At 35.6% G+C, this 13,664-nt stretch overlaps 1 protein-coding gene across 1 annotated transcript; it reads left to right on the top strand.

Annotated features, from left to right (window-relative positions):
- Positions 1–1,040: 1,040 nt before the first annotated feature.
- On the top strand, positions 1,041–7,292 carry LOC118031171 (protein ROOT HAIR DEFECTIVE 3 homolog 2). Its single transcript, XM_073412831.1, has 15 exons — positions 1,041–1,242; positions 1,427–1,493; positions 1,618–1,720; positions 2,196–2,269; positions 2,507–2,570; positions 2,656–2,721; positions 3,127–3,174; positions 3,289–3,351; positions 3,660–3,716; positions 4,779–4,937; positions 5,028–5,096; positions 5,182–5,273; positions 6,112–6,218; positions 6,547–6,659; positions 6,859–7,292. Exons 1-15 carry the CDS (start codon positions 1,095–1,097, stop codon positions 7,090–7,092), a joined length of 1,464 nt encoding a protein of 487 aa, XP_073268932.1. The 5' UTR covers positions 1,041–1,094; the 3' UTR covers positions 7,093–7,292.
- The last annotated feature ends 6,372 nt before the right edge of the window (positions 7,293–13,664 follow it).

The following is a 13,664-nucleotide window of genomic DNA, read 5'->3' as shown; positions in this document are numbered from 1 at the left end:
TTGGGATTTAATAACTGATTTATCAAAGCCTTTAGAATTTGATTAATATCTTAAATTTTCAAATCACATCAAACCACGAAGCAGTTTACTTCAGGTAGGGTGCTAATATCTTTCCTAGCCACAACAAGTTTCTTACCTTCGAATCTCTGATCACGACCAGTAAACCCGGGTTTCCTAGTAACTCTCAATAAATACTAGGTGGCGACTCCCAAGACCTCAAATCAAGCAAGACAATGAAAAATCGTCAAAAGTTGAATTGCCGCGTGGATTTTGATGTGCGACAGCTGTGACCACAAAAGTTCAAGAAATATAACTTGTTGTGATAAGATGATGGAGATTTTTGTTTGGGGGCTGGTTGTTTGCAGATGGGGAGAGTTGAGATTAGGAAGAAAAATGAGAAATAGGGGAGGAGAGGGTTGGCAAGCAAGGAATTATATTAACTTTTTCTTACGGTTTTACCGACGGAATAATATGTTGGTGAAACTGTCGGCTATTTTGACGGAAAAATCGACACGTCATCATACGGATCTGTCATATCTAATCCCTCGATGATTTCGTCGGTATTTTTAACGGTGAACCGGTCACGTCATCATACGGATCTTCGACATAAATATTCCATTGGTAAATCCGTTGTTATTAAGCGAATTTCTGGTAGTGGGGAGAAAAGACTTCTGACGGCAGAAATCTCTGATACCAAGTTAAGAATAATTATGAGGCTTAATCTAATGGTTAACCAACCCTTTCTATATATATGTGTAGGGCAATATACAATAACAATGGTGGAGATTACCACACAAAAATATGTGTACAATATTTTCTATATACAATATTTCCAATATAAATACATTCTATAGAATAGGTACCAATTATCGAGTGTCTATAATTAATTAATTCAAGTTAAAAATAAATTAGCTTAAATTCTTGAATGTAATTATCATGGACCCTACCGTCCCAGTTTTTCCACGTGGTTTTGTGCGCTTACAAAATCGAAAGATGAGTCTATAAAATCCACTACATCCCTTCACTTCTCGTACGTAAAATTCTTGTTCCTTAAACACGCGTCTAGAGCTGTTGGACTGAGTTATACAATAATAATGGCGGAAGATTGTTGCGGCTTCCAACTCATTAGCGGTGACGGTGTCTTAAACGTGAAAGGACTCGAAAACTTCACGAGGACCACTAACCTCGCACAGCGTCGTCCCTCCTATGCTGTTGTTGCAGTTATTGGACCCCAAAGTAGCGGTATACTTGCAACGTTTTTTCTCTTATGTACAATTAATAACAAGAGTCACAATTTTTTTTTCTTTTGTATCAATATTGGTTAGATATTTGCTGTAGTGATCTGTACCGTAAATGTGTGTTCATCGCACACTTAGCATGCAGAGAAAGCATATAAATTGTTTAATTTGCCTTCTTTGGTGAACAGGGAAGAGCACGCTGTTGAATAAGCTCTTCCGGACAGATTTCTGGATGATGGATGCACATGAAGGAAGGTTCGGTGTTTTTAATTTGTTTTAGAAAGGAGGATTCGTCTATTAACTTACTGTATACCTCTATATATTAATTCTGGTTTTGCGCCATGGTATGAAAGATAATTTAGCTTATATATATTTTCAGGCGTCAAACAACCCAAGGCATTTGGATGGGGAAGGGTATTGGTATCGAGCCTTTCACAATTGCCATGGATGTGGAGGGATCGGACAGCGGCGAAAGAGCCCAAGTATAAATTAATTAATATTATTATTATGCTTGAAATACACAGGACTGGTGTAGGAGGGTGTCATTAATATTATTTCGGAGAAAGAATTTAATTTTTGTTGACATATAAGCTTGTTTGATAATATTCTTGACAGTTGAGCTAAAAAATAAAATTAATAATTATTTGTCTAGTTATCAGTTGTGGGAGTTTCACACAGTCTACTAGGTTTAGCATAACAGATATGACTCTGTGGTTTTAATTATTAATAGCTGCATATGGTCATTGTGAATCATATGCCTTTATTAAGTTATTTTAAGTAGAGTTTTAATTGTAACGATTAAAATGAAAATGAAAATTCAATAATATTATTCTCTTAATTACTTGTGTTTCTATCACCAATACTGTTATTAGAGATTTAATAACAAGTGTCAAATTAATTTCATATATTATAGTTTGCAGTACTGCAATTTAAAGATTAATTTAATGATGTTCTCAGGACGGCACAACTACATTTGAGAAGCGAAGTGCTCTATTTGCTTTGGCAATTGCGGACATTGTAATAATAAACATGTGAGTTTATTTCCAATATTTTTAATTTCTAATATTTGAATATCTTCCCCTTTATTTTTGCATCTAAAATAAAGCACACATATACCAGCAAGATACTGGTAATTAAAATGGCTATTATAAGTTCCTCACTTTTGTTTAAGCTCTCCTTTGCTAAACAACCAGCCACAACACATGCTGGAAAGTCAACGAATTCACAATTAGCAGTTTCATCAACTCGTGTTGAATTATTGTATACAGGTGGTGCCAAGACATTGGTCGAGAACATGCTGCCAGCAGACCCCTTTTGAAAACAGTTTTTGAGGTACCCTAATCATTTGCCTTTGAGCCTATTATAATATTGAATCCGAAGGATCAATGGTATCCCAATTACTACCGTTTACATGCAGGCCATGACGCGTTTATTTGGCGCCCGCAAAACAACCCTGCTGTTTGTTCTACGTGACCAAACACCGGTAGTATTTAATTTGAGCTCTATCCCTATAATAGATTGTAAACATAATTTACATCGCTTATATTTTCCAACACAAACCGATTTAGTCTAGCTAACGATTTAATATATAATAAATTTAATTAGAGAAACAATATTGATTGTAGTTTTTTAGTTACTTATCATTTAATGTCATAAAGGAAGATTCTCAATATAAGTTTCATTGTCTTCTTTTTAATTATATATGGCTATTGCTTCAATGACCATGTTTTTAATAAAATCATGGTTATTTAAGCAATATACATCTAATAAACCAATCCCTGAATAAAATAAAATAAAAATTCATAATCCGCATGAATTGTGATAAACCTGTCCTTTATATATTAACATATACGGATGAATCTGTCTCTTCTTCTGAGTGTTAATGTAGACTCCACTTGAACGTCTGCAACATATTCTGAGGCAAGATATTGATCAGGTGCGATATTGTTCATGTACTCTCCCTTAATCATTGTGAGATATTTGTTGTTATTGAGTTTGCAAGACAATTCCTCTTAATTATGAATATTCTTTACTCTACTAAATTATACAGATATGGGCTGCAACCGCTAAACCCGAGGCTCATAGATGGACTCGTCTGGGTGATTTTTTTAATGTGCGTTGATTTCATCTTCCTTGTCTATGATATATAAATGCATGAAGCAAAGGTGGATGTCGAATTGATTAAATACGAAGCTTAATAATTTTATAATGAGTTAATATAAAATTAGTAATTTTAAACATCAACTAATAATTTATGCTCTTAAAATAATATATTTCATTGGCATGATGTTATTTTTTAAACTTTATTTGATAAATTCTTTTTATTATTGATGTAGTCCTTTGACAAATGTTAATTAAAGCTTTGTCTTTCTGTTTGTATTATTAATATATCTTTTTCATTTATACTTTTATGAAATTAAGGTGGAGATCATTGCTTTGCCTAACTATGTATTCGAGAAGGAGAAGTTTAATGAGCAGGTAAATTAATTACTGGTTTCAACTGATGGATTGCGTTGGAGCATGTTTTTCCACTATTAAAGAACATAAATTAATGGTTTGTAGGTTTGCATCTGACTTACCAAATAAATTATATACAGATAAGGTATAAGTTAAGATCCATATATCCTTGGTCGACAAGCTAGAGAGAAAACTATTAGATTCACATTACTAGTGATCAGGAATACCTTGGTGTCATTAAACCAAATCGTCTATGTTAATTAAGTACGAGCCTTAATCATATTCTATGATAAAGTATAATAATAAGAAGAAGACGAGGAGGAGGTTGTGCTATTCTCATTTTATAGATTTTCAATCCAAAATATATTCTATGATATTAAATTATAGCAATAAATTTATAACCAGAAACATAACTAATAGAAGTCTTCTTTTGTAATTAAGATATTTAAATTTTATCATTTTTTTAATAATCGACTAATCAACAAATTTAACTATTTGAAACATTTTCGTCATACTACTTTTCATAATATATTGTTAAGGATTTATTTTTATGATTTTAAATATCATCTACCAATAATATATTTATTTCATAAATAGTTTGAATCTTATCACTCTGTTTTTATTAAAATTAGCTTGAAGTATTAATGATGCACAGCAGGTGAAAAATAATTTATAGATTAATTATATTGTTTAAATAATTAGGAATTAGCAACCTCAAATAATAATAACAAATTCTACCAACAAGTTAATGTTTATATTATATCCTTTGACAATAAGCAAGTTTGGTCCCTTATAAGATCTCCTTTTAAACTATATAGCCGTGTTGCTCTGCTTGTCGGAGCTCTGTACTCCTAGTCTTCTTCTGTCGCCTTTCTTTATCTAAAACAAAAAAAGTCAAGTGAAAGCTATATATATTAATTAAAACTTTAAAAGGTTTAATTTTCAAATTCTAGATGTCAAAGATGGAGTCTAAGCTTGATTTATGTTAAAAAATCGATGAATGGTTTTATATAACTCTTTAAAAGATTGAGTGGTTTCTTGATTCAAACCCTGAAATGATGTTTTTCGTGATGTATTTTACAGGTTGCTCTGCTGAGGCAGTGGTTCATCCAATCCATCTCTCCGGGAGATCTTGCTGGTGATAGGAAGGATGTCCGACCTGCTTCAGGGTTTCCCCTTCTTGCAGAACAGATATGGAAAACCATAAAGGAAAACAAGGATCTGGATCTTCCTGCTTTGGAGGTTTATTTAAATGCTGACTTCTTTTGCAAAAAATATTCATGTTTAATTAGATTTTCTTGTGTGAATATGTTTCTTCATTTTGTTAACCAGGTGATGGTTGCCACATTTCGGTGTGACCAGATTGCCAAGGAGAAGCTCAGTTGCTTGAAATCGGATGAGGTATTTCTTTTTTCTTTCAAATGCTACTGCACAACCTTGTTGTAAAATTTATATCACTCAATAATATCAAATTGATTTTATACAGACTTGGTTGGCAATAAGTGAAGCTCTTAAATCCGGCCCAGAACCAGAGTTTGGGGAAAAGCTCAGCTCTGTTTTGGAAATCTATCTTTCTCAGTAGGTTACATCTTTCTCAGTAGGTTACATCTTGTTCTCGTTTACAAAGAATAAAAATGTTTTGATGCAAGATGCAGTGGAAACAGTCCTAAAGCTCAAACTAATTCACAAGTACAGAAATATAAAAAGAAGCATAACCAATATCACATATAAAATCTATATGATTCAGTAATTTAGGTTTATAATCAGAGAAATTCATTAAGAAAAAATAAAATTTTACAGGGTCTCATACAAAATTGCTTACTCATCTAAAATCATAAAATTCCAAAATAATTCAAAACTCATTTTTCCTCTTCTCTTTAACTACTAAAGTGTATAGAATAGAAACTTCACAAATACGACACACCTAAAATATAACAATTTTAGTCTTTTATTTTCTCTTTTAAATATATAATTTAAGACAAACCCAACATACTAAAGCATATGAAATTACATGGGTTTAACTCTATGTTTCCTCTATCTCTATAGCTTTCTTCCACACGACATGATGCAGTATACTAGTTGTTGGACTTGATTAGGAATCTATCGGCTAAATTGTATCCAAGCCCTGTAAAATGTTCATCAAAATTTCAATATTATTTTTTAATATAGATATTAAACTCATGAAAAATTTTATTTATTTAAATCTCTATTATCAATTATGAAAAAAATCAAGAATTTTGAATAATTAAAGATTATATTTTATTTTTATATTTATTTGATTATATATGTGTGTGTGTGTTTAATTGGTTAATTGTAATGACACATTCTATTAATATAGTTTGTTATTTTTAACGGATGTGATTTAGGGGAGTCTCTAATATTATTTATGGACTATATAATATTGCTTTCTGAATAGATATGACATGGAGGCGATGGGTTATGAAGAAAGAATTAGAGAAGACAGACGGCAACGGTTGGAAACAGAAGCACTAGAAGTAACGTTAAACGGAGAATATCACTATTGTAAATGCACATATTATCTGTTGTTATTATTATTATTATGCTCTCCATTTATATTGACTTCTGCTCTAGGTGTTCCTGGTACATATTAATCACCCTAGTTAAAGATTGCTGAGAGTATCTGAATCTGATTCAATGTAATCTGTGTGATTAAGTAAATTAGCCAGGATTATATTCTCAGACAACGGAAATCAACTAGGATTATAATCAATTAGGTGAAATCCAATAAATTTTTGTTTATATTATTCTCTTAGAACTTGGGATAGGATTATATACATGTGTGTTACTACTAATTTAGTTTGCTGTATATTAATACCCTGCCCTCTATCAGATGCAACTATAAAAAAAAAGGTTGATGGCTGGGTTGCTGAGGAAGTCAATGTCAGGGAAGGACTTCAACGTAAAATTGAAAATCTCAAATCCCATAAGAAAGCCGAATATAAGGTAATTTCCTTACAATCATCCAAAAACATATATTCAAGAATATATGTTGCCTACTAATTAAATTCTTGCATACTGAGATACATTTAGAAAATTATGAGATTCTTAATTTCATACTAAATATATTCAAATAACACATTATATTTTTTTTTTGAAATATTCTACTGAATAGTCACGTAATACTTGGTGTTTTCTTATGAAGGCTGAAAAGAAGAAAATCAAGAAAGAAAAAATTAAGAAAGGAGTAACTATGGGTGTGGGGGTCGTGGCGGGGGCTACGGTGGGGATGGCATTGATGGGGGTTAGTGATCCAATCACGGCAGCTGCAACAGGGTTGGGGGTATCGACTGCAATAATACAGCTAATTGATGTTGTGAGAGATGTTCGTCATGGAAGGAATGTTGCGAGAGAGAGTTGTCATGAGCACCAGTCTTAATTGGTGAAAGGGTTTATTTTTAGTATTTGAATAAGTCCATGAGTCCCTAGTCTTCAGGAAGATATACATGGTCAAGATTAAATTAAGGATTTTAGTTGCTTATTTTTTGTTATTTCATGTGCCACGTTACTGTGAACGTGAGCTATTTTTCAGTCTTATTGTTATTCCTGTAAGGCTATTTATTAGCCATTTCCATTCAGTAAAAGCAATTCATTCAATTCAAATATTGTGCACTTTTGTTGTTATTCTTTATAATTGGTATCAGAGCCATTACATCTGGTCTGTGACGAAGAAATAGATACAAAAGGGAGACATATTTTTGATTGACTTCAAACTTAGAGTGAGTGAGTGCTTGAGTGCTTTTAAACACAGAGTGAGTGAGTTTGAGTGTCTTAAACACAGAGTGACAAAGTGAGTTTGAGTGTTTTTTAAACATAGAGTGAGAAAGAGAGTTCTTGAGGGTCAAATTCAACAATGGCAGCAGAGTCCAGCAATTTTGCATCACCTTGCATCCCGAAATTTGATGGAGACTACGAGCATTGGAACATGCTAATGGAGAATCTCTTGCATTCCAAAGAGTATTGGAACGTTATTGAGACAGGATATGTTGAGCCTGCATCAGGGAAAATTCTGAATAATGCACAAAAAAAGACATTTGAGGAGACAAAGCTGAAAGATTTAAAGGTTAAAAATTACCTTTTTCAGTCCATTGACAAATCCATTCTGAAGACTATTACTCAAAAAGACACAGCAAAACAGTTGTGGGATTCCATGAAGATCAAATACCAAGGAAATACAAGGGTTCGACGTGCTAAACTTCAAATCTTTCGCAGGAATTTTGAAGTGCTGGAAATGAAACAAGGAGAAACTGTCACAAGTTATTTTGGAAGAGTTATGCTGGTGGCAAATGACATGCGAAATCTAGGAGAAAGCATACCTGATGAGAAGATTGTAGAGAAGATTTTACGCACACTTATTGAGAAGTACAATTATATAGTGTGCTCCATTGAGGAGTCTAAAGATATTAATCATCTTTCAGTTGATGAGCTGCAGAGTTCATTACTTGTTCATGAACAGAAATTCAAAAGGCATGACACATATGATCATGCCCTGAGAATCTATGATGACAGATTCAGTGACAGAGGTCGTGGCAGAAGCAATTACAGAGGTGAGGCCGTGGGGGCAGAACACAAACATTCAATAAAGACATGGTGGAATGTTTCAGGTGTCACAAACTTGGACACTTCCAATACGAGTGTCCAACCATGAACAAGGCAACTAATTATGTGGAGCTAGATGATAAAGATGAGATGCTGCTAATGTCCACTATGGAGCTAAATGAAAAAGATGAGATGCTGCTAATGTCCTATGTTACATTAGCTAAGACAACAAGGAATGATGCATGGTTCCTGGATTCAGGATGTTCTAATCATATGTGTGGTTATAGAGGTATGTTCTCCTACTTGGATGAAAATTTTCAGCATTCAGTCAAACTTGGAAACAATAGCAGAATGGCAGTAGTTGGCAAAGGCAGAGTAAAATTACTGATCAATGGTATTAAGCATGTTGTTAATGATGTCTATTATGTACCGGAGCTTTAAAATAATTTACTGAGCATAGGTCAACTACAAGAAAGGGGCTTAACAATTTTAATTAAGAGTGGAGTTTGTAAGATTTACCATCCTGAGAAGGGTTTGATCATTCAAACCAAGATGAGTGCAAATCGGATGTTCATCCTACTTGCACAGACTCAAGCTCCCGTACATGCACAGACTCAGAATCAAGAGAATTGTCTTCTCACCAGTTCTCAAAATCCCTCAGTGCTATGGCACAGACGGTTCGGTCACTTAAGCTACAAAGGCTTAAGAACCTTACAATGGAGACACATGGTACATGGACTGCCCACCTTCTCGGCTCCCACCATCACCTGCACAGATTGCCTCAATGGCAAGCAACACAGAGAGGTCATGCCTAAACACAGCAATTGGAGAGCAAAATAGAAATTGGAATTAATACATGCAGACATTTGCGGTCCTATTTCCCCCGAATCCAACAGTGGAAAAAGGTACATATTATGTTTCATTGATGATTTCAGCCGAAACTCATGGGCATTTCTTTTAGCTATAAAGTCCGAAGCTTTCATTTATTTTAAGAAATTCAAAGCTATGATGGAAAAAGAAACCCTATTGCATGTAAAGTGTCTAAGGACTGACAGGGGAGGAGAATTTACCTCAAGTGAATTCAACGAATTCTGCAGCCAACAAGGTATCAAACGGCAACTCACCACGGCGTACACTCCACAGCAAAATGGAGTTGCAGAGAGAAAAAATCAAACCGTGATGAATATGGTCCGATCAATCCTCTCTGGTAAAGGGATTCCAAAACCCTTCTGGCCAGAGGCAGTGAACTGGGCCTTCTATGTGCTCAATTGGTGCCCAACTTATGCTTTGACAGACATCACTCCTCATGAGGCATGGAGCGGAACTAAACCATCAGTAAACCATTTCAGGGTCTTTGGGTGCTTAGCCCATGTTCACGTTCCAGATGTGAAATGGAGTAAGCTTGATAACAAAAGCTTTGTGTGTGTACTGTTGGGTATGAGTGAGGAGTCAAAAGGGTACAAGTTGTTTCATCCTTTAAACAAAAAAATCGTGGTTAGCAAAGATGTGATCTTTGAGGAGGACAAACAGTGGGACTGGGATGTTGCTTATGAAGAACAAATCTTGACAGATTTGGTTTGGGGTGACAGAGAAGGAACACGTGAAGATGGTGATGATGGTGATGACAATCACGGGGATGAGAGTGGTGAACGTGAGGCTGAAATCAATGGGGAAGAAAGGGAAGAAAACGAAGAACACAGACACATTGTCTGTGAAGATGATGAAAATGCCGAGAGAGAAGAAGAAGAAGCTGAGTTAAATGATCTTACGGTGTGTATGCTGCCAGTTGGAAGAATAGGTGAGCAGGTCAATCCTACGACACGGACACGGCCAAGTGAAAGAAGAGAGATGACAGATGGCGAAATAGATGCTAATCCAACGATGAGAATTCAGTCTGACAGGGAGAGTGATCAGCTGACGTGTGGCGTACATCCAACGGTGCAAATGATGCAAGATAGCGAGTGGGCTACTGACAGGTGACATCAATCCAACGGCACAAAACATAGCAGACGGAGAGAATGAGCTGCTGACAAGTGGAGACAATCCAACGGCTGACAAGCAATCTGACGGGGAGAGTGGCCTGCTGACAAGTGGAAGAAGAGAAAGGGGTCCTCCGGTGTGGATGCAAGATTATGTTACAGGGGAGGATTTATCTGAATATGAGTCCAATATGGCATTAATTATGTCTTCTGATCCTATTTATTTTGAAGATGCTGTGAAAATTAAACACTGGAGACTTGCTATGGACAGTGAAATTAATGCCATAGAGAAGAACAATACCTGGACGCTCAACAAGTTGCTGGAGGGAGCAAAAAAAATTGGAGTCAAATGGGTCTACAAAACAAAGTACAACGAACATGGGGATGTTGATAAATACAAGGCAATGCTAGTTGCCAAAGGGTACTCACAACAACACGGAATTGACTATACAGAAGTCTTTGCACCAGTGGCAAGGATGGATACAGTAAGGATGATTATTGCTCTCGCCGCTCAAAAAAACTGGATTGTTTATCAGTTGGATGTCAAATCAGCTTTTCTGCATGGGGAATTGCATGAAGATGTTTATGTTGATCAACCAAAAGGGTATGAAAAGAAGGGCAGCGAACATCTAGTTTACAAGCTGCATAAAGCGTTGTACGGGTTAAAACAAGCTCCAAGAGAGGTTCAGTCGAATCGAGGGTCATTTTGTCAATGAAGGCTTTCTACGGTGTGAAAGTGAGCAAACTTTATTCACAAAGAGAAGCAGGGAAGGAAAGATTATCATTGTAAGTGTTTACATTGATGATCTAATATTTACTGGCGATGATACACATATGTTGTCTGAATTCAAAAACTCCATGATGAGGGAGTTTGACATGTCATATTTGGGGAAGATGCGGTATTTCTTGGGAATCGAAGTATTACAGCATTCAGGTGGCACCTACATAAGTCAGAAGAAATATGCACTAGAGGTGTTGAAGAGGTTTGGTATGATGGAATGCAATGCGGTGAAAAATCCAATAGTTCCTGGATGTAGAGTCAACAAAGATGAAGGCAAAGCTAAAGTAGATGAAACATATTATAAGCAGTTAGTGGGCAGCCTAATATATCTTACAGCAACAAGACCAAACATGATGTTTGTTACTTGTCTCATCAGCAGATACATGGCCAAACCTACGGAACTTCATCTACAAGTAGCAAAAAGGGCACTTAAATATCTGAGAGGGACAATAAATTTTGGAATTTATTACAAGAAAGGGGGAAGTGATGAACTACTCTCATTTACGGATAGTGATTATGCTGGAGATATGGAGGATAGAAAGAGTACAAGTGGATATGTTTTTTTGTTAAGCTCAGGAGCAGTCTCATGGAGTTCGAAGAAGCAACCAATAGTGACTCTTTCTACAACTAAAGTAGAATTTGTAGTAGCCGCAATGTGTGTATGTCAAGCTCTTTGGATAAAAAGAGTCTTGAAGGAATTGGGACACTCAAATAATGAGTGCACACAAGTGAAATGTGATAACAGCTCAACTATTAAATTGTCCAAAAATCCAGTGATGCATGGACGCAGTAAGCATATCGATGTGAGATATCACTTTCTGAGAAATCTTACTAAAAAAGGTACAATTGCATTAGTTCATTGCGGAAGTCAGGATCAGGTGGCAGATTTAATGACCAAGCCTTTAAAGCTTGATGCATTTCTGAAACTAAGAACACTGCTGGGAGTCCAAGAAATTACTGATGTAAACTAATTGCATACTGCAGTAAGTTTAAGGGAAGGAATGAAAGGGTTTATTTTTAGTATATGAATAAGTCCATGAGTCCCTAGTCTTCAGGAAGATATACATGGTCAAGATTAAATTAAGGATTTTAGTGGTTGATAGAGAGTTGGACGGATGAATGATCGTTTGAGGGGAGGCTCGGTGGTCCTTTGTTCGAGGGGAGGATTGTTGGGTATACGACCAAAGTCCCACATTGGCTAGAAATGGAGAGGATCATGGGTATATAAGGATGAACAAATATCTCCATTGGCATGAGGCCTTTTGGGGTATAGCCCAAGAGCAAATCCATGAGGGCTTAGGCCCAAAGTGGACAATATCATACCAATGTGGAGATAATTGGTGTTGATAGTCTCTATAAGTGGTATCAAAGCCATGCCCCAGAGTTAGCCATGATGGTTGAATCCTCAGAATGTCGAACGAAGGTGGTGAGCCCCAATTAGATCACGATGTTAATCCGTGGATCAGCTCTATTGGATAGGCGGTGTGTGCTCCAAATGCTTCATGGACGTGTCCTAGCTCCAACACGATGAAGAGGAGTTGACCTAGAAATAGCAAACTCTCAAGTCAGGTAGTGCTCTCCGGATGCTTCATGGACGTGTCCTGACCCCAACACGGTGAAGTGGAGAATGAAGAATCCTGGTTGATAGAGAGTTGGACGGATGAATGATCGTTTGAGGGGAGGCTCGATGGTCCTTTGTTCGAGGGGAGGATTGTTGGGTATACGACCAAAGTCCCACATTGGCTAGAAATGGAGAGGATCATGGGTATATAAGGATGAACAAATATCTCCATTGGCATGAGGCCTTTTGGGGTATAGTCCAAGAGCAAATCCATGAGGACTTAGGCCCAAAGTGGACAATATCATACCAATGTGGAGATAAGTGGTGTTGATAGTCTCTACAATTGGTTCCTCTAAAAACATCTAGCATATAGTCTCAAATAGTATACAGGTTTTTTCTTCTTTTTTTAAGAAAAAGAAAACTATTGAAAACCCAAATATATGCGTTAAATATTAGCTCGAAAGAAATGTATGAATTTGATGTGATTGGGACCAAACATCTTATCACTTCTTATAAGAATACGAGGAGGCCAAGCCTTTTCGAGCCATCCTTGTGCATGGATATCTCTTTCTTTATTTATTCTTCAATATTATTACCGAACAGATTTTCAATAACCACTGGTTTATACTTTACTTCGTTTAAATAATGACTGCATGCAAATGAAATTTTCAATAACGCGTTTGTTGTCAAGTCAAATTTTCAATAACGCGTTTGCCATGATTATATATATAAATGTTATTTTTTTTAATTAAGTGTTCTTGTACATTTTCATTTTTTTTTTAATTTCAATGCATCAAATTAAATTATTTGAAGGTGTTAATTTTTAAATTTTCTTATTATCAATTTTTTTTTAATTAGATTACGCCAAATGCATGTTGACATATAGTTATTAAATTTATATGTCAACATGCTGATAGTTTCACCTAGTGAATATTTGATTTGCCATGGAGCCTTTCACAATTGCCATGGACGTGGAGGGATCGGACAGCAGGGAAAGAGGCCAAGTATAAATTAACTAATCTTTGCATTAATCAAACATTAAATAATTCTACTAATTGCTAGCAATTAGTAGAATAACTGATATATGGTTA

The sequence above is a fragment of the Populus alba genome, chromosome 12 (assembly GCF_005239225.2).
Source record: "Populus alba chromosome 12, ASM523922v2, whole genome shotgun sequence".
Lineage (NCBI taxonomy): Eukaryota > Viridiplantae > Streptophyta > Magnoliopsida > Malpighiales > Salicaceae > Populus > Populus alba.
The sequence above is the reverse complement of the archived record's forward strand: the minus strand, read 5'-3'. Positions and strand labels throughout refer to the sequence as shown.